A 26,360-nucleotide genomic window follows, 5' to 3' on the forward strand; every position below is an offset into this window, starting at 1 on the left:
GTGACAAGGTAAATCATAACCAAACACTACTGAAATATTCCAACTCTTGCATTTCAACGAAAGAAATTCAAAATGAACTTTGAAAAATCAAGAAAATGTAACTGTGACAAGGTAAACCAGAACCAAACACTACTGAAATATTCCAACTCTTGATTTCAATGACATAAAATATAAATGAAGTTTTAAAATTATATAAAATGTAAATGTGACAAGGTAACACACGGCCAAACACTATTGAAATAGTCCACCTCTTGCATTTCAACGAAAGAAACTCAAAATGAACTTTGAACAATCAAAAAAATGTAACTGTGACACGTTACACCATAACCAAACACTACTGAAATATTCCAACTCTTTCATTTCAACTAAATAAATTCAAAAGTAATTTTAAAAATAAAGAAAAATTACATTTTAACGTGTAAAAAACAACCAAAAACTACAGAAATATTCAAACTCTTGCATATCAAAGAAAGAAATTCAAAAGAAATTTTAAAAATCAAGAAAATGTACCTGTGACAATGTAAAACACAACCAAACACTACTTAAATATACCAACTCTTGCATTTCCATGAAAGAAAATCAAAATTAACATTGAAAATTCAAGAAAATGTAACTGTGACAAGGTAAACCACAACCAAACACTACTGAAATATTCCAACTCTTGCATTTCAAAGAAAGAAATTCAAAATGAACTTTGAAAAAAATCAAGAAAATGTAACTGTGACAAGGTAAATCACAACCTAACACTACTGAAATTTTCTAACTCCTGCATTTCAACGAATGAAATTCAAAATAAACTTTGAAAAATCAAGAAAATTTAAATGTGACAAGGTAAACCACAACCAAACACTACTGAAATAGTCCAACTCTTGCATTTAAAAGAAAGAAACTCAAAAGGAACTTTGAACAATCAAGAAAATGTAACTGTGACAAGGTAAACCACAACCAAACACTCCTGAAATATTCAAACTCTTGCATTTCAACGAAAGAATTTAAAAAGAAAATTGAAAAATCAAGAAAATTTAACAGGGACAGGGTAAAACACAAACAAACAAGAAAGAAATAGTACAACACGAGATTTTAATCTACATAATATCAAAATTTAATAATAAAAATCAATAAAATGTAACTCTGACTAGGTAAACCAAAAACAAACACTACAGAAATATTACAACTCTTGAATTTCAAAGAAAGAAATTAAAAATGAACTTTGAAAAATCAAGAAAATGTAACTTTGACAAGGTAAACCATAACCAAACACTACTGAAATAGTAAAACACTTGAATTAAACATAAAGAAATTCAGAAATAAAAATTTAAAATAAAGAAACTTAAAAAGAGACAAGTTAAACAACAGACAAACACAACTGAAATATTGCGACTATTGAATTTCAAAAAAAGAAATTCAGAATGAACTTTGAAAAATCAATAAAATGTAAGTGTGACAAGTTAAACCACAACCAAACACTACTGAAATATTCAAACTCTTGCATTTCAACAAAAGAAATTCAAAATGAACATTGAAAAATCAAGAAAATGTGACTGTGACAAGTTAAACCACAATCAAACACTACTGAATTATTCCAACTCTTGCATTTCGACGAAAGAAATTCAAAACGAACTTTGAAAAATCAAGAAAATGTAGCTGTGACAAGGTAAACAACAATCAAACACTACTTAAATATTCCAACTCTTTCATAACAAATAAATAAATAAAAACTTAACTTTTAAAAATAAAGAAAATTTAAATTATACAATTGAAAAAGCAAAAAAACACTACTGAAATAGTACCACAATAGCAAATAAATTAAAGAAATACAAAAAGAACTTTGAAAAATAATGAAAATGTAACTGTGACAAGGGAATCATCAATAAAACACTACTTAAATATTCCAACTCTTTCATGTCATCTATAGAAATTCAAAATGAACTTTGAAAAATCAAGAAAATGTAACTGTGACAATGTAAACTACAGCCAAACACTACTGAAATATTCCAGCTCATGCATTTCAACGAAAAAAATTCAAAATTAATTTTTAAAAATCAAGAAAATGTAACAGTGACAAGGTAAACCACAATCATACACTATTGAACTATTCAAACTCTTGCATTTCAGCGAAGGAAATTCAAAATGAACTTTGAAAAAACAAGAAAATGTAACTGTGACAAGGTAAACCACACCCAAACACTACTGAAATATTTCAACTCTTACATTACAATTAAATAAACTAAAAATGAACTTTGAAAAATCAAGAAAATGTAACTTTGACAACTTAAAACAAAAACAAACACTACTGAAATATTCCAACTCTTACATTTAAACGAAAGAAATTCAAAATGAACTTTGATAAATCAAAAAAATGTAAATTTGACAACGTAAACCATAACCAAACACTTCTGAAATATTCCAACTCTTGCATAACAACAAAAGAAATTCAAAATAAACTTTGAAAAGTCAAGAAAATTTAACTGTGACACTGTAAACCACAACAACACACTTCTTAAATTGTCATAGTCTTTCTTTTAAAATTTTTAATTTCTTAATTTACTTTGTAATATCAATAAAATGTAACTGTGACAAGGTAAACCACAACCAAACACTACTGAAATATTCCAACTCTTGCATTTCAACGAAAGAAATCCAAAATAAACTTTGAAAAATCAAGAAAATGTAATTGTGACAATGTAAAACAAAACCAAACACTACTTAAATATTCCAAATCTTGCATTACATCGAAAGAAATTCTAAATGAACTTTGAAAAATCATGAATATGTAACTGTGACACGGTAAACCACAACTAAACACTACTGAAATATTCCAACTCTTGCATTTCAACGAAAGAAATTCAAAATGAACTTTGAAAAATCAAGAAAATGTAACTGTGACAAGGTAAACCCCATCCAAACACTACTGAAATATTCCAACTCTTGCATTTCAACGAAAGAAATTCAAAATGAACTTTGAAAAATCAAGAAAATGTAACTGTGACAAGGTAAAACAAAACCAAACACTACTGAAATATTAAAAATCTTGAATTTCAAAGAAAGAAATTCTAAATGAACTTTGAAAAATCAAGAAAATGTAACTGTGACAAGGTAAACCACAACCAAACACTACTGAAATAGTCCAACTCTTGCATTTCAACGAAATAAATTCAAAATGAACTTTGAAAATTCAAGAAAAGGTATCTATTATAAGGTAAACCACAACCAAACACTACTGAAATATTCCAACTCTTGCATTTCAACGAAAGAAATTCAAAATGAACTTTGAAAAATCAAGAAAATGTAACTGTGACAAGGTAAACCACAACGAAACACAACTGAAATATTCCAACTCATTCTCTACAAAGAAAGAAATTCAGAATGAACTTTTAAAAATCAAGAAAATATAACTGTGACAAGGTAAACCACAACCAAACACTACTGAAATATTCCATCTCTTGCATTTCAGCGATAGAAATTCAAAATGAACTTTGAAAAATCAAGAAAATGTAATTGTGACACGTTAAACCAAAACCAAACAATAATGAAATATTTCAACTCTTGCATTTAAACGAAATAAATTCAAAATTAACTTTGAAAAATCAAGAAAATGTAACTGTGACAAGGTAAACCACAACAAAACACTACTTAAATATTCCAACTCTTGCATTTCAATGAAAGAAATTCAAAATGAACTTTGAAAAATCAAGAAAATGTAACTGTGACAATGTAAACAACAATTAAACACTACTGACATATTAAAACTCTTGCATTTCAAATACAGAAATTCAAAATTAACTTTGAAAATTTAAGAATATGTAACTGTGACAGTGTAAACAAATACCAAAAACTACTGAAATAGTACCAATCTTGATTGTCACTTAACTAACATAACGATGAACTTTGAAAAGAAAAGAGGATTAAAATGTGACACGGTAAACAAAAACCAAACACAACTAAAATAATACAACACGTTCAAATAATCGATATAACTACAAAAAGAGCATTGAAAAATTATTAGAATGTAACTGTGACAAGGTAAACCACGACAAAACACTACTGAAATATTCCTACTCTTGCATTTCAACGAAAGAAATTCAAAAATGAACTTTGAAAAATCAAGAGAATGTAACTGTGACAAGGTGAACCACACCCAAACACTACTGAAATATTCCAACTCTTGCATTTCAACAAAGAAATTCAAAATGAACTTTGAAAAATCAAGAAAATGTAACTGTGACAAGGTGAACCACAACCAAACACTACTGAAATATTCCAACTCTTGCATTTCAACGAAAGAAATTCAAAATGAACTTTGAAAAATTAAGAAACTGTAACTGTGACAAGGTAAACTACAACCAAACACTACTGAAATATTCCAACTCTTGCATTTCAACGAAAAAAATTCAAAATAAACTTTGAAAAATCAGAAAAATGTAACTGTGACAAGGTAAACCACAACCAAACACTACTGAAATATTCCAACTCTTGCATTTCAACGAAAGAAATTCAAAATGAACTGGCGCATCCCCCGCGGCGCTTTCCTGACCCGCGGCGCATCCCTGCGGCGCATCCTGCGGCACTTTCCTGGCCCACGGCGCATCCCGGCGGCGCTTCTCTGGCCCGGGGGGCCTTTGGGGACCGGGGGAGGGCCTTTGGGGCACAGGGGGGCCTTTGGGAGTCTGGGGGACACTTGAGGATCGATTGGTCCTTTGGGAGCCGGTTGGCCCTTTGGGGGCCGGGGGAGGGCCTTTGGGGGTCCGGGGGACAGTTGGGGGCCTGGGGGACATTTGGGGACCGGTGTAGGGCCTTTGGGACCCCGTTGGTCTTTTGGGAGCTCGATGGGCCTTTGGGGGGCCCGGGGATGGCCTTTGGGGGTCTGGGTGGGCCTTTGGGGGCGCCGGTGGCTCTTTGGGAGCCCGAGGGACCTTTGAGGACCGGGGGGAGGGCCTTTGGGGTCCGGAGTGCCCTTTGGGGGTCCGGGGGCCCTTTGAGGACCAGAGGAGGGTCTTTGAGGGTCTGAGGTGGGCGTTTGGGGGGTTGGGGCTCTATGGGAGCTTGGGGGGCCTTTGAGTACCGGGGGCTTCCTTCGGGGTTGTGGTGGGGGATCGGAACCCTTTGGGGTTGGGGTAGAGGACCTCACAACACTGTTCACATGGAACTTGTGTATTATAACGACCACAGAGTTTCACCCTCAAATTCTCTTCTAAAACCTTTCCTTAAATCTTCTTTCAAAATGTCTCTAACTGTTTCGCCGAAATAATCCCATAAGCTGTCTAAAACCGTTTCGCCCAAATAATCCCCTAAAAGTAATTTCTGTGTGTTCCTTTTGTTTGGCATCTCTGCGCTAACGCATTTCAAATTTCTAGGAAACCCTTTCCTACGTTAATCTCTTCATCTCATAAATGTTCCTAGCTAAACTATTAGGGTTTCGTTAGAAAATCAATTTATCTCTCCGACTTAAAGCTCCGTGAAGCCGTATTTAAAAATAGAATTTCTATCTCTTTAGACTCCCGCATAATTCAAAGATAACAAGTGATGTCAATTATAATTCCTGACACTAAAGATCGATGAAGCCCTATTTAAAAATAGAATATTAATTTTTCTCTCTGACCTAAAGAACGTTTATCCCTCAGACCTAAGATTAAAGAAGCCTTAATGTTTCTTAATTCTCCCCTTCGTGAATCAATAATTTCCCCTAGGAATTATGTAAATCAAGTTCACAGGTGCTACTCGTGACAGGACCACGTGGTTTATGGTTTTCCAAGTGAGAAAGTTCCTGTTTTTCCAAGTGAGAAAATTCCTGTTTTTTCATTCTCACTGACAAAAACCATAAAACATCCATAATTTGATGTTGAAAACCATGAAAAACATCAAGCGCATGTGCAACCTTCGTCCCGGAGTTATTACACATAGAAACATCAAATAAATCGACCTTGAAGGAAGAGGTCATTGACCGATTACACAATCTTTCTCCCTAGGGAGGCTATGCCCTTATTTGGTGTACTGATCGGAGATACGTTCTTTTGATAACCGAATTTTGTACTGTTCGGACCTTCTGATAGGGTTCTACTACTTTCTAAGGCTATAATAAGAGAAAGGTTGAAAGTGTTAAGTGACCTTCTGCGGATGAAAGATGTCAAATTGCCAAAGATTGTTCTTTTCGGCCAACCGTCTAGGGCTAAACGAAAAGCATATCATCCCTGAAAGGGATAAGAGAAAATAATAAGAATTGGTTTAAGGGGAACTGGTACTTCTTGGGAGGGTGTAAAGAGGGAGGCTTTGAATAGATGGGGATGGAGAAAGAGCTTGGTGCTCTTCTAAACGATAAGATTTTGCAGAATTTGAACCATAAATGCTAAAAGAGACAGGAATACAACAATGGAAATTCTCATTCTGGCTCTCAAGATAGGCCTAGAGGAATCAGAGCTAACGCCAAAACATACCATAAATATGCAAAAACTTTTGCTGTATAGGTCTCATCTTTTCTATTAATATTTCCGTTACATTAGATTAAACTTTTATTGAAAGCAAGTTAATACCAATTTTTAAATAAGTCATGTTGCATTAAGCTACCCTTGCCAAGTGAGTAGCACGCTGGTATTGCAATCCTACGTCCTTGGAAACGGGGGTTTGTCCGATCCGTCGGCTTGGAATGAGGGTCTTTTTGAATTTGGTATATCAGCCGAAAGTCTAGGGAGCTTAAAGTTAAAAAAGATCCAATCAAACATCTTAACTTTATTACCGTCAATTGAAAAAAAATGAGAAAGAATTATTGGTTCGATTAAAGATTGTTCAAGCAGAGCTTACTTATCAGGTATCTTCTATGGATCTTTTTTCATCTCGGGTATTACCATTATTCCTGTAATGTTGATTTATGCTATTGCCAGTTAACTTTATATTATACATTGTTATTATTGCTATGTCATTTCTTCTTTTGGACTTCCTTATTTCTTTTCACTTTTAAAAGAAATGTTTAAGATTATGTAAAACAACTTGCTGCCAAACAAGAATTATACCCAATTTTGAACTCTCAGTAGAAACATTCTACATGGGAAACAAATTCTACTTTATAAATTTTGAGCAACATAAATTTTATTTAGTTGTTTCAATTAAAGTAGCTCTGTGTAAACTTTCGTTTCATAAGAAATAAATGCTACAACTGAATTTGAAATGTTACCGTCATGTTTTAGTTTATAGTTCTAAGAATTTCCAGAAAACAATCGTTGTCTACAGACAGCTATTTATTGGAAAACTTACGATATTAGTCAGATAATGAAGCAATATAACATATAGTCCGTGGGTGGAATGGAATTGGAAGCTTTCATATTCATGAATTTGTCTTTTCTCCAGAGAAACTTTTAAGTGTCATCGCACCTGTAAGGAAATTGCTTATGCCTGGGACTTCCCCCAAAGGATTAAAGTATTTTCCTGTTACAAATAACTCATGCCAGGTTTGATTTTTGAAAAGTTTCAGCAGAGCTATCTTTGTGGAAAAGGTATTGAAACCCTTTAATGCAAAAGTGGTAAAACATATCAAGGGTGTTGAGTTGATGAATTCTCAGTATATCAGCATAAAAATTTTACAACAAATGAAATACAAAAATAATGCAAAACGAAATTTGAGACAAATTGAAAATAGAAAGTGATTTCACTATGAGAATGCTTAAAACAAATTAGAAGATTTTTTTTAGTTTGGCTTATACATAATGCAGATCTCTAGAATAAAATAGCCGATAAAGTTCTTTTATTGCTGCTGTATTACTTGCAATGAAATATCCCAAATCTGTCAGCCAGCAAAATTGTGAGTGGAAACTTTACAGTCGGTGAAAATCTTAGAAAAGCGCAAATTTTTCGCCAAAGATCTGGACTAAAACCTTTTCGACGCTAGTAGCTTAAAAAAAAATAACAAAGAAGACGAAAAAAAACAAACCTTTTTTAAGCCAAAAAAAAACAGAATTCTTCTGAGAAAACTGACCTGAAAAGATGAGAAAGATCTTTGAATTAAAAAAAAATATTCTTCGAAACAAAAAAAGACAAAGAAAATCATTTTAAAATTGATTTCTTAATTTACTGTCACGTCTATCCAATTTGCTCTTGGGATTCATTTAGATTTATGACAGAAAGAGACCAGAGGTAACCTCTATCAGAATGGGGTACCTATTTACGGCAATTCTAGGGGTGGGCAAGGATTTACAAAAACAAATTCATGAAGATACCACAAAAAATGTTTTTCAAAATCTAGGACCAGAGAACTTTTTTTTTTTTTTAAAGAAATCAACAAGAAAATATATTTTTCTAAATCTACGGGGCAACTGTTCTCGCCTCCAATTATTCTCTAATAGTTCTTGTTGTTAAGAGAACATATTGAAAGGCTAACTTTAGGATTGAATAGAAAAATTTACTGCGGATAGCAGTATTTGAGAATTACATCAACGAGCAGTTTCAGCCGCCATTATCCGATTAGTACTACTACTACTACGAACTCACTGCGGCACTGAGCCACCCGAGGCCAATGCAATTGTGCATGCACCCCATCAACCCCAATCTATTCAAAGCTTCACTCTTTACCTCCTTAAATAAATCCTTCCTTGTGGTCTCTTCCCACCCCATTCAGCAACGACCGGATTTTCGTTTGGTCTAAGATGAAAATTGCCCCTAAAGCACATGGCCTAAAAGAACAATCTTTGGCAACCTATCATCCTTCATCTGTAAAACATGTCCTATCTTCTCAACCTTTCTGTTTCACCTACGGTCAGTCAAACGGGTGCACAAAACTATCCGAAGGAATTTCTTCTGAAAAACATTTAATAAATCTTCTTCTTCCTTTTGAAATCCCCACATTTCCGAACTATACTTGAACACTGTCATTATTGTAAGTAGTATAGCTATAATATAAGGTGGCGCAAAGTCCCCCCATATAGCTATAATATAAGGTAGCGCACAGTCCCACCATATAGCTATAATGTAAGGTAGCGCACAGTCCCCACATATAGCTATAATAATAAGTAGCGCACAGTACACCCGCCAATACAAGCAGACAGTGTAATGACCGGATTCAGCCACCATGAAAAATTCGTGCTGTTGTTTCTGTTCAAAGTGCGTGATGTTTTCATGGTAGTGATTCGTTTCCTTTGTATGAAATTCCGTCTGTATATTAATTTGTTTAATTAATTTACATAAATTAATTTATTATTAATTAATTTACATAATTACATTAATTATTTTTTTTTTTTAACAGTTTTTTTTTTAACTTTTTTTTACATGTCTTCGAATGAGATGAAACATACTTAATTTCAGTAGTGTTTTGTTGTGGTTTACCTTGACACAGTTACATTCTCTTGATTTTTCAAAGTTCATTTTTGGATTTCTTTCGTAGAAATGCAAGAGTTGGAATATTTCAGCAGTGTTTTCTCGTGGTTTACCTTGTCACAGTTACATTCTCTTGATTTTTCAAAAGTTCATTTTGGATTTTTTTTAATTGAAATGCAAAAGTTTGCATATTTCAAAAGTTTATTGTCATGGTTTATCTTATCAAAGTTAAAATCTCTTGATCTTACAAAGTTCATTTTCAATTTATTTCGTTGAATTGCATTATTTTGCTTACTTCAGTGGTTTTTTTTTGTGACCTACTATTTTGCAGCGACAATCGCTTAATTTTTCATTTTTCATTTTGAATGTCTTTCGTTGAAATGCAAGAGTTGGAATATTTCAGTAGTGTTTTGTTGTGCTTTACTATTTCACAGTTACATTCTCTTGATTTTTCAAAGTTCATTTTGAATTTTTTTCGTGGAAATGCAAGAGTTGGAATATTTCAGTAGTGTTTTGTCGTGATTTACCTTGTCCCAGTTACATTCTCTTGATTTTTAAAAGTTCATTTTGGATTTCTTTCCTTGAAATGCAAGAGTTGGATTATTTCAGTAGTGTTTTGTCGTGGTTTACCTTGTCACAGCTACATTCTCTTGTTTTTTCAAAGTTCATTTTGTATTTCTTTCGCTGAAATGCAAGAGTTGGAATATTTCAGTAGTGTTTTGTCGTGGTTTACCGTGTCACAGTTACATTCTCTTGATTTTTCAAAGTTAATTTTGGATTTCTTAAGTTGAAATGCAAGAGTTGGAATATTTCAGTAGTGTTTTTGTCGTGGTTTACCTTGTCACAGTTACATTCTCATGATTTTTCAAAGTTCCTTTTGAATTTCTTTCATGAAATGCAAGAGTTGGAATATTTCAGTACTGTTTTGTTGTGGTTTACCTTGTCACAGTTACATTATATTAATTTTTAAAAGTTCATTTTGAATTTCATTCATTGAAATGCAAGAATTGGAATATTTAAGTAGTGTTTTGTCGTGGTTTACATTGTCACAGTTACATTATCTTTATTTTTCAAAGTTCATTTTGGATTTCTTTAGTTGAAATGCAAGAGTTGGAATATTTCAGTAGTGTTTTGTTGTGATTTACCTTGTCACTGTTACATTCTCTTGATTTCTCAAATTTTATTTTGGATTTCTTTCGTTGAAATGAAAGAGTTGGATTATTTCAGTAGTGTTTTGTCGTGGTTTACCTTGTCACAGTTACATTCTCTTAATTTTTCAAAGTTAATTTTGAATTTCTTTCATTGAAATTCAAGAGTTGGATTATTTCAGTAATGTTTTGTCGTGGTTTACCTTGTCACAGTAACATTCTCTTGATTTTTCAAAGTTCATTTTGTATTTTTACATACTCTTGATTTTCCAAGTTCATTTGAATTTCTTTCGTTGAAATGCAAGAGTTGGAATATTTCAGTAATGTCTTGTTGTGCTGTACCTTGTCACTGTTACATTCTCTTGATTTTTCAAAGTTCATTTTGAATTTCCTTCGTGAAATGCAAGAGTTGGAATATTTCAGTAGTGTTTTGGCATGTTTTAACTTGTCACAGTTACATTCTCTTGATTTTTCAAAGTTCATTTTTTATTTCTTTTGTTGAAATGCAAGAGTTGGAATATTTCACTAGTGTTTTGCCGTGGTTTACCTTGTCACAATTACATTCTCTTGATTTTTCAAAGTTCATTTTGGATTTCTTTCGTTGAAATGCAAGAGTTGGAATATTTCAGTAGTGTTTTTGTCGTGGTTTACCTTGTCACAGTTACATTCTCATGATTTTTCAAAGTTTATTTTGGATTTCATTCGTTGAAATGCAAGAGTGGGAATATTTCAGTAGTGTTTTGTCATGGTTTACCTTGTCACAGTTACATCTTCTTAATTTTTCAAAGTTCATTTTGAATTTCTTTCGTTGAAATGCAAGAGTTGGAATATTTAAGTGGTGTTTTGTTGTGCTTTACCTTGTCACAGTTACATTCTCTTGATTTTTTCAAAGTTCTTTTTGAATTTCTTTCGTTGAAATGCAAGAGTTGGAATATTTGAGTAGTGTTTTGTTGTGCTTTACCTTGTCACAGTTATATTCTATTGATTTTTTCAAAGTTCTTTTTGAATTTCATTCGTTGAAATGAAAGAGTTGGAATATTTCAGTAGTGTCTTGTCATGGTTTATCTTGTCACAGTTATATTCTCTTGATTTTTCAAAGTTCATCGTTGAACCAGAGCTGGAATATTTCAGTAATGTCTTGTTGTGCTTTACCTTGTCACAGTTACATTCTTTTGATTTTTAAAAGTTCATTTTGGATTTCTTTCCTTTAAATGCAAGAGTTGGAATATTTTAGTAGTGTCTTGTCGTTGTTTACCTTGTCACAGTTACATTCTCTTGATTTTTCAAAGTTCATTTTGGATTTCTTTCATTGAAATGCAAGAGTTGGAATATTTCAGTAGTGTTTTTGTCGTGGTTTACCTTGTCACAGTTACATTCTCTTAATTTTTCAAAGTTCTTTTTGAATTTCTTTCGTGAAATGCAAGAGTTGGAATATTTCAGTAGTGGTTTGTCGTGGTTTACCTTGTCAGAGTTACATTCTCTTAATTTTACAGAGTTCATTTTGAATTTCTTTCGTTGAAATGCAAGAGTTGGAATATTTCAACAAACATCCACCCAGACACATAGGCAAGGAGAGCGAGAGTGACAAAAACAAATATAAATATATAGATTCAGACATACAAAGGAACAATCACAGGCATTGAGATAGGCAAACACCCGCCCAGACACATAAGAAGAGAAAGTGAAAGAGACAAAAACACATATAAATATATAGATTCTGACATAGAAATTGACAAAGACAGGCATTGAGATAAGCAAACATCCGCACAGAAACATAAGCAACGAGAGTGAGAGAGACAGAAACACATGCAAATATATTGATTCTGAAATACAAACCGACAAAGACATGCATTGAGATAGGCAAACATCCGCCCAGACACATAAGCAGAGGAAGTGAGAAAGACAAAAACACATATAAATGTAAAGATTCTGACACACAAACCAACAAAGACAGGCATTGACATAGGCAAAAACGTGCCCAGACACATAAGCAGAGAAAGTGAGGGAGACAAAAACACATATAAATATATGGATTCAGGCATACAAACCGACAGAGACAGGGAATGAGACAAGCAAACACCCACCCAGACACATAAGCAGAGGAAGTGAGAGAGACAAAAACACATATAAATGTAAGGATTCTGACATACAAAGCAGCAATCACAGGCATTGAGATAGGCAAACATCCGCCCAGACACATAGGCAAGGAGAGTGAGAGAGACAAAAACACATATAAATACATGGATTCAGACATACAAGCTGACAAAGACTGGCACTGAGATAAGCAAACACCTGCCCAGACACATAAGCAGAGAAAGTGAGAGAGACAAAAACACATATAAATGTGAGGATTCTGACATACAAAGCAACAATCACCATCATTAAGATAGACAAACATCCGCCTAGACACAAAGGCAAGGAGAGCGAGAGTGAAAAAAAAACATATAAATATATAGATTCATACATACAAAGGAACAATCATAGGCATTGAGATAGGCGAACACCCGCCCAGACACATAAGTAGAGGAAGTGAAAGAGACAAAAACACATATAAATATATAGATTCTGACATACAAATCGACAAAGACAGCCACTGAGATAAGCAAACATCCGCCCAGATACATAGGCACGGAGAGTGAGAGAGACAAAAACACATGCAAATATATTGATTCAGGCAACCCACCCAGACACATAAGCAGAGGAAGTGAGGGAGACAAAAAACACATATAAATATATGGATTCTGACATACAAACCAACAAAACAGGCATTGAGATAGTCAAACATCCGCCCAGACACATAAGCAGAGGAAGTGAGAGAGACAAAAACATCTATAAATATATAGATTCTGACATACAAATAAACAAAGACAGGCATTGAGATAAGCAAACATCCACCTAGACACACAGGCAGGGAGAGTGAGAGAGACAAAAACACATGTAAATATATTGATTCAGACATACAAACCGACAGAGACAGGCATTGAGATAGACAAACACCCGCCCAGACACATAAGCAGATTAAGTGAGGGAGACAAAACACGGATAAAAATATGGATTTTGACATACAAACTGACATTGAAATAGCCAAACATCCACCCAACCACATAGACAGAAGAAGTGGGAGGGATGAAAACAAATATAAATTTAAGGATTCTGGCAAACAAACCAACGAAGACAGGCATTGAGATAGGCAAACAACCACCGAGACACATAAGAAGAGGAAGTGAGGGAGACAAAAACACATATAAATATATGGATTCAGCCATACAAACCGACAGAGACAGGCACTGAGATAGGCAAACACCCCCCCAGACATATAAGCAGAGGAAGTGAGAGAGACAAAAACACATATAAATGTAAGGATTCTGACATACAAAGAAACAATCACAGGCATTGAGACAGACAAACATCCACCCAGACAAATAAGCAGAGGAAGTGAGAGAGACAAAAACACTAATAAATAAATGGATTCCCACATACAAACCAACAAAGACAGACACTGAGATAAGCAAAAATCAGCCCAGACACATAGGCCCAGAGAGTGAGAGAGACGAAAACCCATGCAAATATATAGATTCAGACATACAAAACAACAATGACAGGCTTAGAGATAGGCAAACACCCACCCAGACACATAAGCGGAGGAAGTGAGAGAGAGAAAAAAAACACATATAAATTAATGGATCCTGACATACAAACCAACAATGACAGGCATTGAGATAGGAAAACTCTCGCTCAGACGCACAGTCATAAGGAGAGAGATATCCAAAAAGTTGGGTTGATCTAGGTTCACTTAGCGGGGCGCGCAACTCTAAGTGAACCTAGATCAACCCAACTTTTTGGATATCTCTCTCCTTATGACTGTGCGCCTGAGCGAGAGTTTGCCTATCTAAATGCCTGTCATTGTTGATTTGTATGTCAGAATCCATATATTTATATGTGTTTTTTTTTGTCTCTCTCTCTCACTTCCTCCGCTTATGTGTCTGGGCGGGTGTTTGCCTATCTCTAAGCCTGTCATTGTTGTTTTGTATGTCTGAATCTATATATTTGCATGGGTTTTCGTCTCTCTCACTCTCTGGGCCTATGTGTCTGGGCGGATTTTTGCTTATCTCAGTGTCTGTCTTTGTTGGTTTGTATGAGGGAATCCATATATTTATTAGTGTTTTTGTCTCTCTCACTTCCTCTGCTTATTTGTCTGGGTGGATGTTTGCCTATCTCAATGCCTGTGATTGTTACTTTGTATGTCAGAATCCATATATTTATATGTGTTTTTGTCTCTCTCACTTACTCTGCTTATGTGAATGGGAGGATGTTTGCTTATCTAAGTGCCTGTCTATGTCGGTTTATATGTCTGAATCCATATATTTATATGTGTCTTTGTTTCCCTCACTTCCTCTGCTTATTTGTGTGGGCGGGTGTTTGCCTATCTCAATGCCTGTCTTTGTTGGTTTGTGTGTCAGAATCCATACATTAATGTGTGTTTTTATCTCCCCCACTTCCTCTGCTTTTGAGGTTGGGCGGGTGGTTACCTATCTCTTTGTCAGTTTGTATGTTAGAATCCATATATTTATACGTGTTTTTGTCTCCATCACTTCCTCTACTTATGTGTTTGGGCGGGTGTTTGCCTATCTCAATGCCTGTATATGTTGGTTTGTATGTCTGAATCAATATATTTGCATGTGTTTTTTTCTCTCTCACTCTCCTTTCCTTTGTATCTGGGCGGATGTTTGTTTATCTCAATCCCTGTCTTTGTCGTTTTATATGTCAGAATTTATATATTTATAGGTGTTTTTGTCTCTCTCACTTCATCTACTGATGTGTCTGGGCCGATGTTTGCTTATCTCAATGCCTGTTTTTTCGGTTTGTATGTCAGAATCCATATATTTATATGTGTTTTTGTCTCTCTCACTCTCCTTGCCTATGTATCCGGGCGGATGTTTGCTTATCTCAGTGACTGTCTTTGTCGATTTGTATGTCAGAATCTATATATTAATATGTGTTTTTGTCTCTTTCACTTCCTCTACTTATGTGTCTGGGCGGGTGTTTGTCTATCTCAATGCCTGTGATTGTTCCTTTGTATGTCTAAATCTATATATTTATATTTGTTTTTGTCACTCTCGCTCTCCTTGCATATGTGTCTAGGTGGATGTTTGTCTATCTCAATGATGGTGATTGTTTCTTTGTATGTCAGAATCCTTACATTTATATGTGTTTTTGTCTCTCACTTTCTCTGCATATGTGTCTGGGTGGGTGTTTGCTTATCTCAGTGCCTGTCTCGGTCAGTTTGTATGCCTGAATCTATATATCTATATTTGTTTTTGTCTCTCTCACTCTCCTTGCCTATGTGTCTGGGCGGATGTTTGCCTATCTCAATGCCTGTGATTGTTACTTTGTATGTCAGAATCCTTACATTTAGATGTGTTTTTGTCTCTCTCACTTCCTCTGCTAATGTGTCTGGGTGGGTGTTTGCTTATCTCAGTACCTGTCTCTGTCGGTTTGTATGCCTGAATCCATATATTTATATGTGTTTTTGTCTCCCTCACTTCCTCTGCTTATGTGTCTGGGCAGATGTTTGCCTATCTCAATGCCTGTGTGTGTTGGTTTGTTTGTCAGAATCCTTACATTTATATGTGTTTTTGTCTCTCTCACTTCCTCTGCTTATGTGTCTGGGTGGATGTTTGCCTATCTCAATGCATGTCTTTGTCGGTTTGTATTTCATAATCAATATATTTGCATGTGTTTCTGTCTCTCTCACTCTCGCTGCTTATGTGTCTGGGCGGATGTTTGCTTATCTCAATGCCTGTCTTTGTCGATTTGTATGTCAGAATCTATATATTGATATGTATTTTTGTCTCTTTCACTTCCTCTAATTATGTGTCTGGGCGGGTGTTCGCCTATCTGAATGCCTATGATTGTTCTTTGTATGTCTGAATCTATATATTTATATGTGTTTTTGTCACTCTCGCTCTCCTTGCCTATGTGTCTGGGTGGATGTTTGTTGAAATATTCCAACGATTGCATTTCAAAGAAAGAAATTCAAAATTAACTTTGAAAAATTAAGAGAATGTAACTGTGACAAGGTAAACCACGACAAAACACTACTGAAATATTCCATCTCTTGCATTTCACGAAACAAATTCAAAATGAACTTATAAATATTAATATAATGTAACATTGACAAGGTAAACCACGACAAAAACACTACTTAAATATTGCAACTCTTACATTTTAAGGAAAGAAATCCAAAAGGAACTTTTAAAAATCAAGAAAATGTAGCAATGACAGGGTAAACACCAACAAGACACTACTAAAATATTCTAACTGTTGCACTTCAATAAAAGAAATCCAAAATGAACTTTGAAAAAACAAGAGAATGTAACTTTGACAAGGTAAAGCACAACAAAACACTACTGAAATATTCCAACTTTTGCATTTCACCGAAAGAAATTCAAAATGAACTTTGAAAAATCAAGTGAATATAACTGTGACAAGGTAAACCATGACAAGATACTACTGAAATATTCCAACTCTTTCATTTCAACGAAAGAAATTCAAAAGGAACTTTGAAAAAATCAAGAGAATGTAACTGTGACAAGGTAAACCACAATAAAACACTACTTAAATATTCCAACTCTTGCATTTAAACGAAAGAAATTCAAAATGAACTTTGAAAAATCAAGAGAATGTAACTGTGACAAGGTAAACCATGACAAAACACTACTGAAATATTCCAACTCTTGCATTTCAACGAAGTAAATCCAAAATAAACTTTGAAAAATTAAGAGAATCTAACTGCGAAGAGGTAAACCACAACAAAACACTACTGAAATATTCCAACTCTTGCATTTCAACGAAAGAAATTCAAAATGAAAATGAAAAATCATGAAAATGTAACTGTGACAAGGTAAACAACGACAAAAACACTACTGAAATATTCCAACTCTTGCATTTCAACGAAAGAAATCCAAAATGAACTTTGAAAAATCAAGAGAATGTAACTGTGACAAGGTAATACACGACAAAACACTACTGAAATATTCCAACTCTTGCATTTCAACGAAAGAAATAAAAAATGAACTTTGAAATATCAAGAGAATGTAACTGTGAAAAGGTAAAACATGCCAAAACACTACTGAAATATTCCAACTCTTGCATTTCACGAAAGAAATTCTTTGAAAAATCAAGAGAATGTAACTGTGACAAGGTAAACCACAACAAAACACTACTGAAATATTCCATCTCTTTCATTTCAACGAAAGAAATCCAAAATGAACTTTGAAAAATCAAGAGAATGTAACAGTGACAAGGTAAAGCACAACAAGACACTACTGAAATATTCCAACTCTTGCATTTCAAAGAAAGAAATTCATAATGAACTTTGAAAAATCAAGAGAATGTAAAAATCCAAAATGAACTTTGAAAAATCAAGAGAATGTAACTTTGACAAGGTAAACCACGACAAAACACTACTGAAATAATCCAACTCTTGCATTTCAATGAAAGAAATTCAAAATGAACTTTGCAAAATCAAAAGAATGTAACTGTGACAAGGTAAACCACGACAAAACACTACTGAAATATTCCAACTCTTGCATTTCAATGAAAGAAATCCAAAATGAACTTTGAAAAATCAAGAGAATGTAACTGTGGCAAGGTAAACCACGACAAAGCACTACTGAAATATTCCAACTCTTGCATTTCAACGAAAGAAATCCAAAATGAATTGAAAAATTAAGAGAATGTAACTTTGACAAGGTAAAGCACAACAAGACACTACTGAAGTATTCCAACTCTTGCATTTCAACGAAAAAAATCCAAAATTAACTTTGAAAATTCAAGAGAATGTAACTGTGACAAGGTAAACCACGACAAAACACTACTGAAATATTCCAACTCTTGCATTTCAATGAAAGAAATCCAAAATGAACTTTGAAAAATCAAGACAATGTAACTGTGACAAGGTAAACCACGAAAAACACTACTTAAATATTCCAACTCTTGCATTTCAACGAAAGAAATTCAAAATGAACTTTGAAAAATTAAGAGATTGTAACTGTGACAAGGTAAACCATGACAAAAACACTACTGAAATGTTCCAACTCTTGCATTTCAACGAAAGAAATCCAAAATGAACTTTGAAAAATCAAGAGAATGTAACTGTGACAAGGTAAACCACAACAAAACACTACTGAAATATTCCAACTCTTGCATTTCATGAAAGAAATTCAAAATTAACTTTGAAAAATAAAGAGAATGTAACTGTGACAAGGTAAAACAAGACAAAACACTACTTAAATATTACAACTCTTGCTATAAACTTAAAGAAACCAAAAATTAACTTTGAAAAATCAAGATAATTTAGGTGTGTAGAGGTAAAATACGAAAAAAAACTACTGAAATATTCCGACTCATACATTTCAATGAAATAAATTCAAAATGAACTTTGAAAAATCAAGAAATTGTAACTCTGACAAGGTAGACCACGACAAAACACTACTGAAATAATCCAACTCTTGCATTTCAAGGAAAGAGATTCAAAATGAACTTTGAAAAATCAAGAGAATGTAACTGTGACAAGGTAAATCACGACAAAACACTACTGAAATATTCCAACTCTTGCATTTCAACGAAAGAAATTCAAAATGAACTTTGAAAAATCAAAAGAATGTAACTGTGACAAGGTAAAGCACAACAAAACACTACTGAAATAGTCCAACTCTTTCATTTCAATTACATAAATTAAAAATGAATTTTGAAAAATTAAGAGAATGTAACTTTGACAAGATAAACCACGACAAGACACTACTGAAATATTCTAACTCTTAAATTTCAATGAATGAAACTCAAAATGAACTTTGAAAAATCAAGAGAATGTAACTATGGCAAGGTAAACCACGACAAAACACTACTGAAATAATCCAACTCTTGCATTTCAATGAAAGAAATCAAAAATGAACTTTGAAAAATCAAGAGAATGTAACTGTGACAAGGTAAACCACGACAAAACACTACTGAAATATTCCAACTCTTACATTTCAACGAAAGAAATCCAAAATGAACTTTGAAAAATCAAGAGAATGTAACTGTTACAAGGTAAGCCACGACAAAACACTACTGAATTTAAGTATGTTTCATCTCATTCGAAGACATGTAAAAAAAAGTTAAAAAAAACTTTTAAAAAAAAAAAAAAAAATTAATGTAATTATGTAAATTAATTAATAATAAATTAATTTATGTAAATTAATTATACAAATTAATTTACAGACAGAATTTCACAATTTCATACATAGCAAACGAATCACTACCATGAAAACATCACGCACTTTGAACAGAAACAACAACACGAATTTTTATGGTGGTTGAATCCGGTCATTACACTATCTGCTTGTATTGGCGGGTGTACTGTGCGCTACTTATCATTATAGCTATATGTGGGGACTGTGCGCTACCTTATATTATAGCTATATGGTTGGACTGTGCGCTACCTTATATTATAGCTATATGGGGGGACTGTGCGCTACCTTATATAATAGCTATACTACTATTGTAGATTCTAATATTCAAATCTTGGTTCGCAGACTTATCTTTTTATTCTTCCAGACCTTTCAAACTATGAAATAATAGCTTGAGTGTAAAAATTCCTCGGCTTTTCTACTTTTTCCATCTTCACTGAATCCAACACGTTTACTAATAATACTACCTATATAAGTGAAGTTATCTACTAGACTGATCTTCTCGTTACCCAACAAATCTAGGTGATTTCTTAGCATTAATTTTCAAAACTATTTTTGCACTCTGAACCCTCAAGACCTCTAAGAATTCATTCATTTTGCTAAGGTTTTTCACTAGGACACTCAAATCATGTGCAAAGTCTGAGTCTAGGAGAGTTCCGTGCTCTTCCGTAGCCTTTACAGTGTTCCTTAGGACAACCTACATCAAAATATTCTATATAACCCGGAAAAGGACACAACCCTGCTCAACTTCTAACTCGACATCAAACTAGCTCGTAACCTCACTTCCAGCCAAACACCAAACCAGCTACTAGAACACTTCCAACATAACACAAAATCAGCAACTAACTTCACTTCCAACCTTAAGTGCAGCAATATTGTTCTCGTACATAGCACTCATTGCTTTAATACTGTTATCTTGTATACCATGCAGGGATAGGACCTTCACTAAAGCTCTTCTGAATCAAATGCCTTTTCACACTCTACAAAGCTGAGGACTAAAGTGGTCTGGTTATACTTGTCAGTTTAAATCTAGGAGTGAAAATCTGATCAAAACATCATCTCCCGTTTCTTAAACAGTACTTCTTCTGTTAATTTTTTTTTTTTTTTTTTTTTACACCTTCTCTTGGTCTAATAATTGTCATCATGCTGAATAATTTATTTCTTACAGAAACCAAGTTAATGCCTTTGTAACCGTTGTTATGATCCTTTCCTAAACTAAATTTACTGAAGCTAGGATACCATCTATCCATATTTCTAATAGCCTAGGCATTAAAACCCCTAGATAAAATCAAAAGTCCCTGATAAAAATACTTTATTTCTACCTGGGATCCTACCTATTTATTCCTTTAAGTGTGTGTGGGATTCATCTGAGTCACTAATATATCCGCCAGTCTCTCCTACGGGGGCATATACCTCTATGACTGATACCTTGCAGTTTTTGGTCATAAAATGAGCAAATAAAATTCTATAATTAATACCTTCTCGATCTAAGCAAGACTTAGAAGCGTCCTGACTCATCATGAGCCATACTCCCTGCCTATGCGCCCATCTCTCCTACCTGAATAAGGATAAATATTAGTTCGAATAGGGATAAACCCTTTTATTAGACAGTGAACAAAACAATCAAAAAATATTTCTGCTGATAATAATAATATTATACTGCTGATGACGATCATTGTGCATGTATTTGAAATATCCAGTATAATAATAATAGCAATAATAATAAATTTATTATAAGCCAAAAAAAAGGTCATACAGCACAGTATTCTTAAATATACTCCAAGAACAATAACATAAATATCTAATGTCCCCCCCCCAACAAATATATATATATATATATATATATATATATATATATATATATATATATATATATATATATATATATATATATATATATATATATATATATATATATATATATATATATATATATATATATAGATAGTATATATATATATATATATATATATATATATATATATATATATATATATATATATATATATATATATATATATATATATATATATATATATATTGATTATTTTGTTCACTGTTCAATAAAAGGAATTATCCCTATTCGAACTATTATTTATCGTCATGGAAAGGCAGTGCGGTCTTCAAAAATACCTACCTGAATAAGCAAATTCTGTACAACCAAATTTCATGTTTCTCAATACTGGGAGATAGGCTTCTGAAACCCCTAACAAGCCCCGTTCAGAACGCCTGAATACGATACTCAAAATTCCAGTATAATAATTAGTTTTTTATGGTGTAACGTTCCAAGTCACAATTTTTATTTTCTTTAAATCGTTGAAATCACTATGGCCTCAAGAAAAGCAATGGAAGTCACCAGTGCAGGTCAGGGACTAAAACTTCTTCTCGAGTGTGCACAAACGCTTAAGCCAGATTAGAACAGGATAGCAAGAAGTCCCTTGGACCTCTAGTCAAATGCAGGCTTTGCGCAATCCTGTTGCTATTATGTTAAAAGAAATAGAATCAAATGTTCAGACTTAAAATAGGGGAACAATGTAAAAGATTTTGTTTTATTGTACCAAATTGACATGAAAAAATTCTTGAAAAATGCTTAGACTTTTACTTTTGTACTGACTTTTTGAAGGTCAGTATAACAAAAAGATAGATACTATTATATTTTTCTATAGTTCTCGCTATCTACACGGCTCTTGTTGGCTCTTGTCAGCAATAAATATATATCTTGGTTATCTTTTTCATATAGCACTCATTTTTACGTTATGTTTTTATCATTCATACTATAGTATATGTTAAACAACTACAACCTTGGTGGTGAGAAAAGTCAACACAAGCCGGACATAATTAATGAACAAACAAATAAAATCACACAAAAATGAAGAAGAGATAATATGACTTACAATGTAGGATTGAAGACTTAACATCCATTTTCTTTTTATGGGGTAGACATGGCGGACTATAATTTTGAAAAAGTATCAAATAGTAAGAAAGGTGGGTAAAGGATGCGGCGCTAGACCCTTAAGCTCCGAACTGGCGGTGCTGATCTCCGTCTCAAGGCCCTTCAGCCGAAAAGTGTAATGAGGGGATGGGGCCAGCCATCCTGTGCTTTCGCACACCCTTTCTGCTTACCTTCTCCAGGTTTCTCCAGGTACCCATTTCGAGCTGGGTCGACTCTGGCTGAGCTTACAGAGTCACGCCACTGACCCCTGTCCCAAACCAATTTATGGGGTACACTAGGATTCGAACCCCCGCTTTCTCAGACACAGGACCCTAAATACAGCGCTCCGATCCAATTATAAGAAAGGCCACTGTCCGAAGGACTTTTTGTAGAGGGGGGACGCCTCTTATTACGAAAGACTATTTTTCTTTTATGGAACAGGTTTTTTCTTTTACAGAATGGTTTTTGAATTATACTGTGGGTACTTGTATGATACAGTCTGACCACTCAAGTTGCTCATCCATTGACACATTATAGAACCTTTTTTTTTTGTTATTTTCTTTTAGCTTAGCGTGAGACAAGACAAAGAGAAGTGACAGAGTAGATGGGAAACACAATTTGGGCTACATATTTGTACATTAGGGGAGGGGGTAAAGTATTTGGACTGCGTGAAGTTAGAAAACAATTCTTACTTCATAATATGCAGAATAATTGTACTTAACACACAAGGCATGCAAAAACACTATACTTTACCCCCATCCCCCCTAATGTGCAAATATATAGCCCAAATTTGTTTCTAAAGTATTATATTTTTATCATACTCAGGTATATTTCATTAGAATTGAGCATCGGAGAAGTAGGTTCTACTTAGATGAAGAATCCTAGGTCGGGGCTATATCATACAAGTACCACACTGTTGTTTGAATTGTGGCCAGTTCGGCTGCTATTTAATAAACTTGAAAAAAAGTCGAAGTAACGTCTAAGGTTTAAAGTTACTTTTTTTTTAAGGTTGTCGTCACAGAAAGGCATGCGGTCACAGTGATGTGGGATTTAACTAAAAAAAAAAACAACTTAAAATCTCACAATAAAACACATACTGATAGAATAGTAGACAGAATGGACGAAACGGACTGGTTACTGCCGTAGGTTGTACACTTCGCTGCAATAGACCCTCACCAAATTCAATCTTTTGCCGTCATTTTGAAGAGGAAGCATAAATCATTCGGAAATTAATACTTGGAAAATCCCAATTGATATTGCACTGTGATTATATTGAATTTTATTGTATGAAACTTAGTTTATTTTAAGAATTAATTAAAAGAACGTTTCCCACAAAATAAGTTTTTCAAAGAAAAGTAAAGAACTCCATTAAACAAAAAATGAGCAAAAATCAAATGAAATAATCTACGAGCAAAAATGGGGTTTTTATAGGCCAAATGACGATACTGAAAAAACAAAGCGAATATTTCGAGAGGACAAACGCCTCTCTTCTTCAGCGCGAAACGAAACGATGTATCAATAAAAGCCAAAAATTAAAAGAATTAAAACCAACTACCTAAAAACCATAAAAGCGATTTATTCGCCAATATCCGATATTTGCACAAAATCCAAAAAAAACAACAAAAACATGAGCTGCCATCGACGGATACTAGCGAGCAACTGATAAATGAAAGGAATCAATTCATTCACTCGAAAAAACAAAACGAACCAGCAATTAAATAGGTTGGAAAACTATGTCCTTTGATTTCGGATTTTAATTAAGGCATTTCTTGCAGACACCCTTTGAGACCTAAGGGGTTGTTCACGTGTTTGATTAGATGACTGGGAAAGTGGTTCAAGGTTTATTTCAGGGATTACTAACGTATCGGCTTCTCTCTTGAGAAAACCGAAATATGACTCTTTTATTCTTAAATCACCTGAATCTCTGTTTAAAGCTAGACCTAAATGTTGGTATTTATAAATTTCAACAGCTTCTCTGTAGTGCTGGACAATACCTTTATCATGCGAAATAAAATTAAAATCCGAAATCAAATGACATAGTTTTCCAACTTATTTAATTGCTGGTTCGTTTTGTTTTTTCGAGTGAATGAATTGATTCCTTTCATTTATCAGTTGCTCGCTAGTATCCGTCTATGGCAGTTCATGTTTTTTTTTTTGGATTTTGTGCAAATCTCGGATATTGGCGAATAACTCGCTTTTATGGTTGTTAGGTAGTTGGTTTTAATTCTTTTAATTTTTGGCTTTTATTGATACATCGTTTCGTTTCGTGCTGAAGAAGAGAGGCGCTTGTCCTCTCGAAATATTCGCTTTGTTTTTTCAGTATCGTCATTTGGCCTATAAAAACCCCATTTTTGCTCGTTTTTCTTTCTTTATGTGATGTCAGGCCAATGTGGTTTAAGAAATTATCTTAAATAATCTACCAAGCGTGAAACTACCCCAAATCAGCATCGATAAATAAATGAAACCCAAAACAAACAGAAATTACAATAAATAACCGAGTCAAACTCAAAACGAGCAGAATTTTACTTAAGTTGGGCTCAAAACCCCTATGCCTTCCCAAGGCTAGAATTGATCAAGTTATGAATTGAAGTTATCAAGTATTTTGCAGTAGGTTGCATAGGTTGCATCAAGACATGGCTAATTGTAGACAGAGAAAAGTCAAGACATTTCACTTTACTGAAAAAAAATATAAATGTTCTTACTTTTATAGCTTTCATATATCAAGTAATATTAACATTTTGATTACTATATATCAGTATATGTATATATTGAACTGACAAAGCACATTCATTTGTATTTTTTTCATTCGAGTGCAAATTATGTTCTGGCCTTGGGAAAGCATAAAGGTTTTGAGCCCAACTTATATTAATTTCTGCTTGTTTTGAGTCTGACTCGGTTATTTATTGTAATTTCTGTTTGTTTTGGGTTTCATTTATTTATCGATGCTGATTTGGGGTAGTTTCAGGCTTGGTAGATTATTTCATTTGATTTTTACTCATTTTTTGTTTAATGGAGTTCTTTACTTTTCTTTGAAAAACTTATTTTGTGGAAAAAGTTTTTTTAAATAATTTCTGTTCGTTTTATATTGACATAGTCTTTTCAGGGAAAAAGAAAATAATACTTTAAATCTTTTCGTTTTTTTTTAAGAATTTATAGTTTTGCCTACTATTTTTATGCTGGAGCAAAATTTTCAGCAATTTTTAACAACAGACACCCTTTTAAAAATATAGAAACAAATAATATTTTTTAATTTAGTTTAATACCCCCTCTAGTTGACCTGAAATGGAAAACTTGATACCATTCATAAAAAAATCTGTTTACTTTCTTTGATAGCTTGGATACACTTACGCTATTTTGATTTGGTTAAATTTAACAGCAGAAGTAGCCCCAAAAGTTTGAACATAGTACCCTCAGTCGTTCTTGGGATACTGCTGAGATGCCTTATTGGGGATTAGCATTAACACAGTGCATTTTGATTTAATCTTATGGCAACATTCAGTTTTTAAACATAAAGGAAAATGGGTGGGGGGGCATGGGAGGGGGATTAGTTTCCCTCCAATCACTTTCGACAATTAGAAAGGGCATCAGCCCTTTCTATTTTCAATCGAATGAGCCCTTTTCGAAGATCCTACGACAACTCATTCGATACGATGTGCCCTAGTCTAAAAAAAAAATAGTACATATATACCCACATCGATCTTTACTATAAAAATGTCAAGCCTTCCATTCACTTTCAACTATTAAAAAGGG

The 26,360-nt window shown here is 33.7% G+C and overlaps 1 protein-coding gene across 1 annotated transcript in view; it reads right to left on the bottom strand.

Annotated features, from left to right (window-relative positions):
- Positions 1 to 20,576, bottom strand: part of LOC148942182 (guanylate cyclase 32E-like) — a 183,862-nt gene extending 163,286 nt beyond the window's left edge. Inside the window, exon 1 of the mRNA XM_089103247.1 lies at positions 20,526 to 20,576. Coding sequence (XP_088959373.1) covers positions 20,526 to 20,576 — 51 coding nt within the window. The remainder of the gene's footprint in view (positions 1 to 20,525) is intronic.
- Positions 20,577 to 26,360: the final 5,784 nt, after the last annotated feature.

The sequence above is a fragment of the Artemia sp. Qi Xiang Cuo genome, chromosome 17 (assembly GCF_049724085.1).
Source record: "Artemia sp. Qi Xiang Cuo chromosome 17, ASM4972408v1, whole genome shotgun sequence".
NCBI classification, from domain to species: Eukaryota; Metazoa; Arthropoda; class Branchiopoda; order Anostraca; family Artemiidae; genus Artemia; species Artemia sp. Qi Xiang Cuo.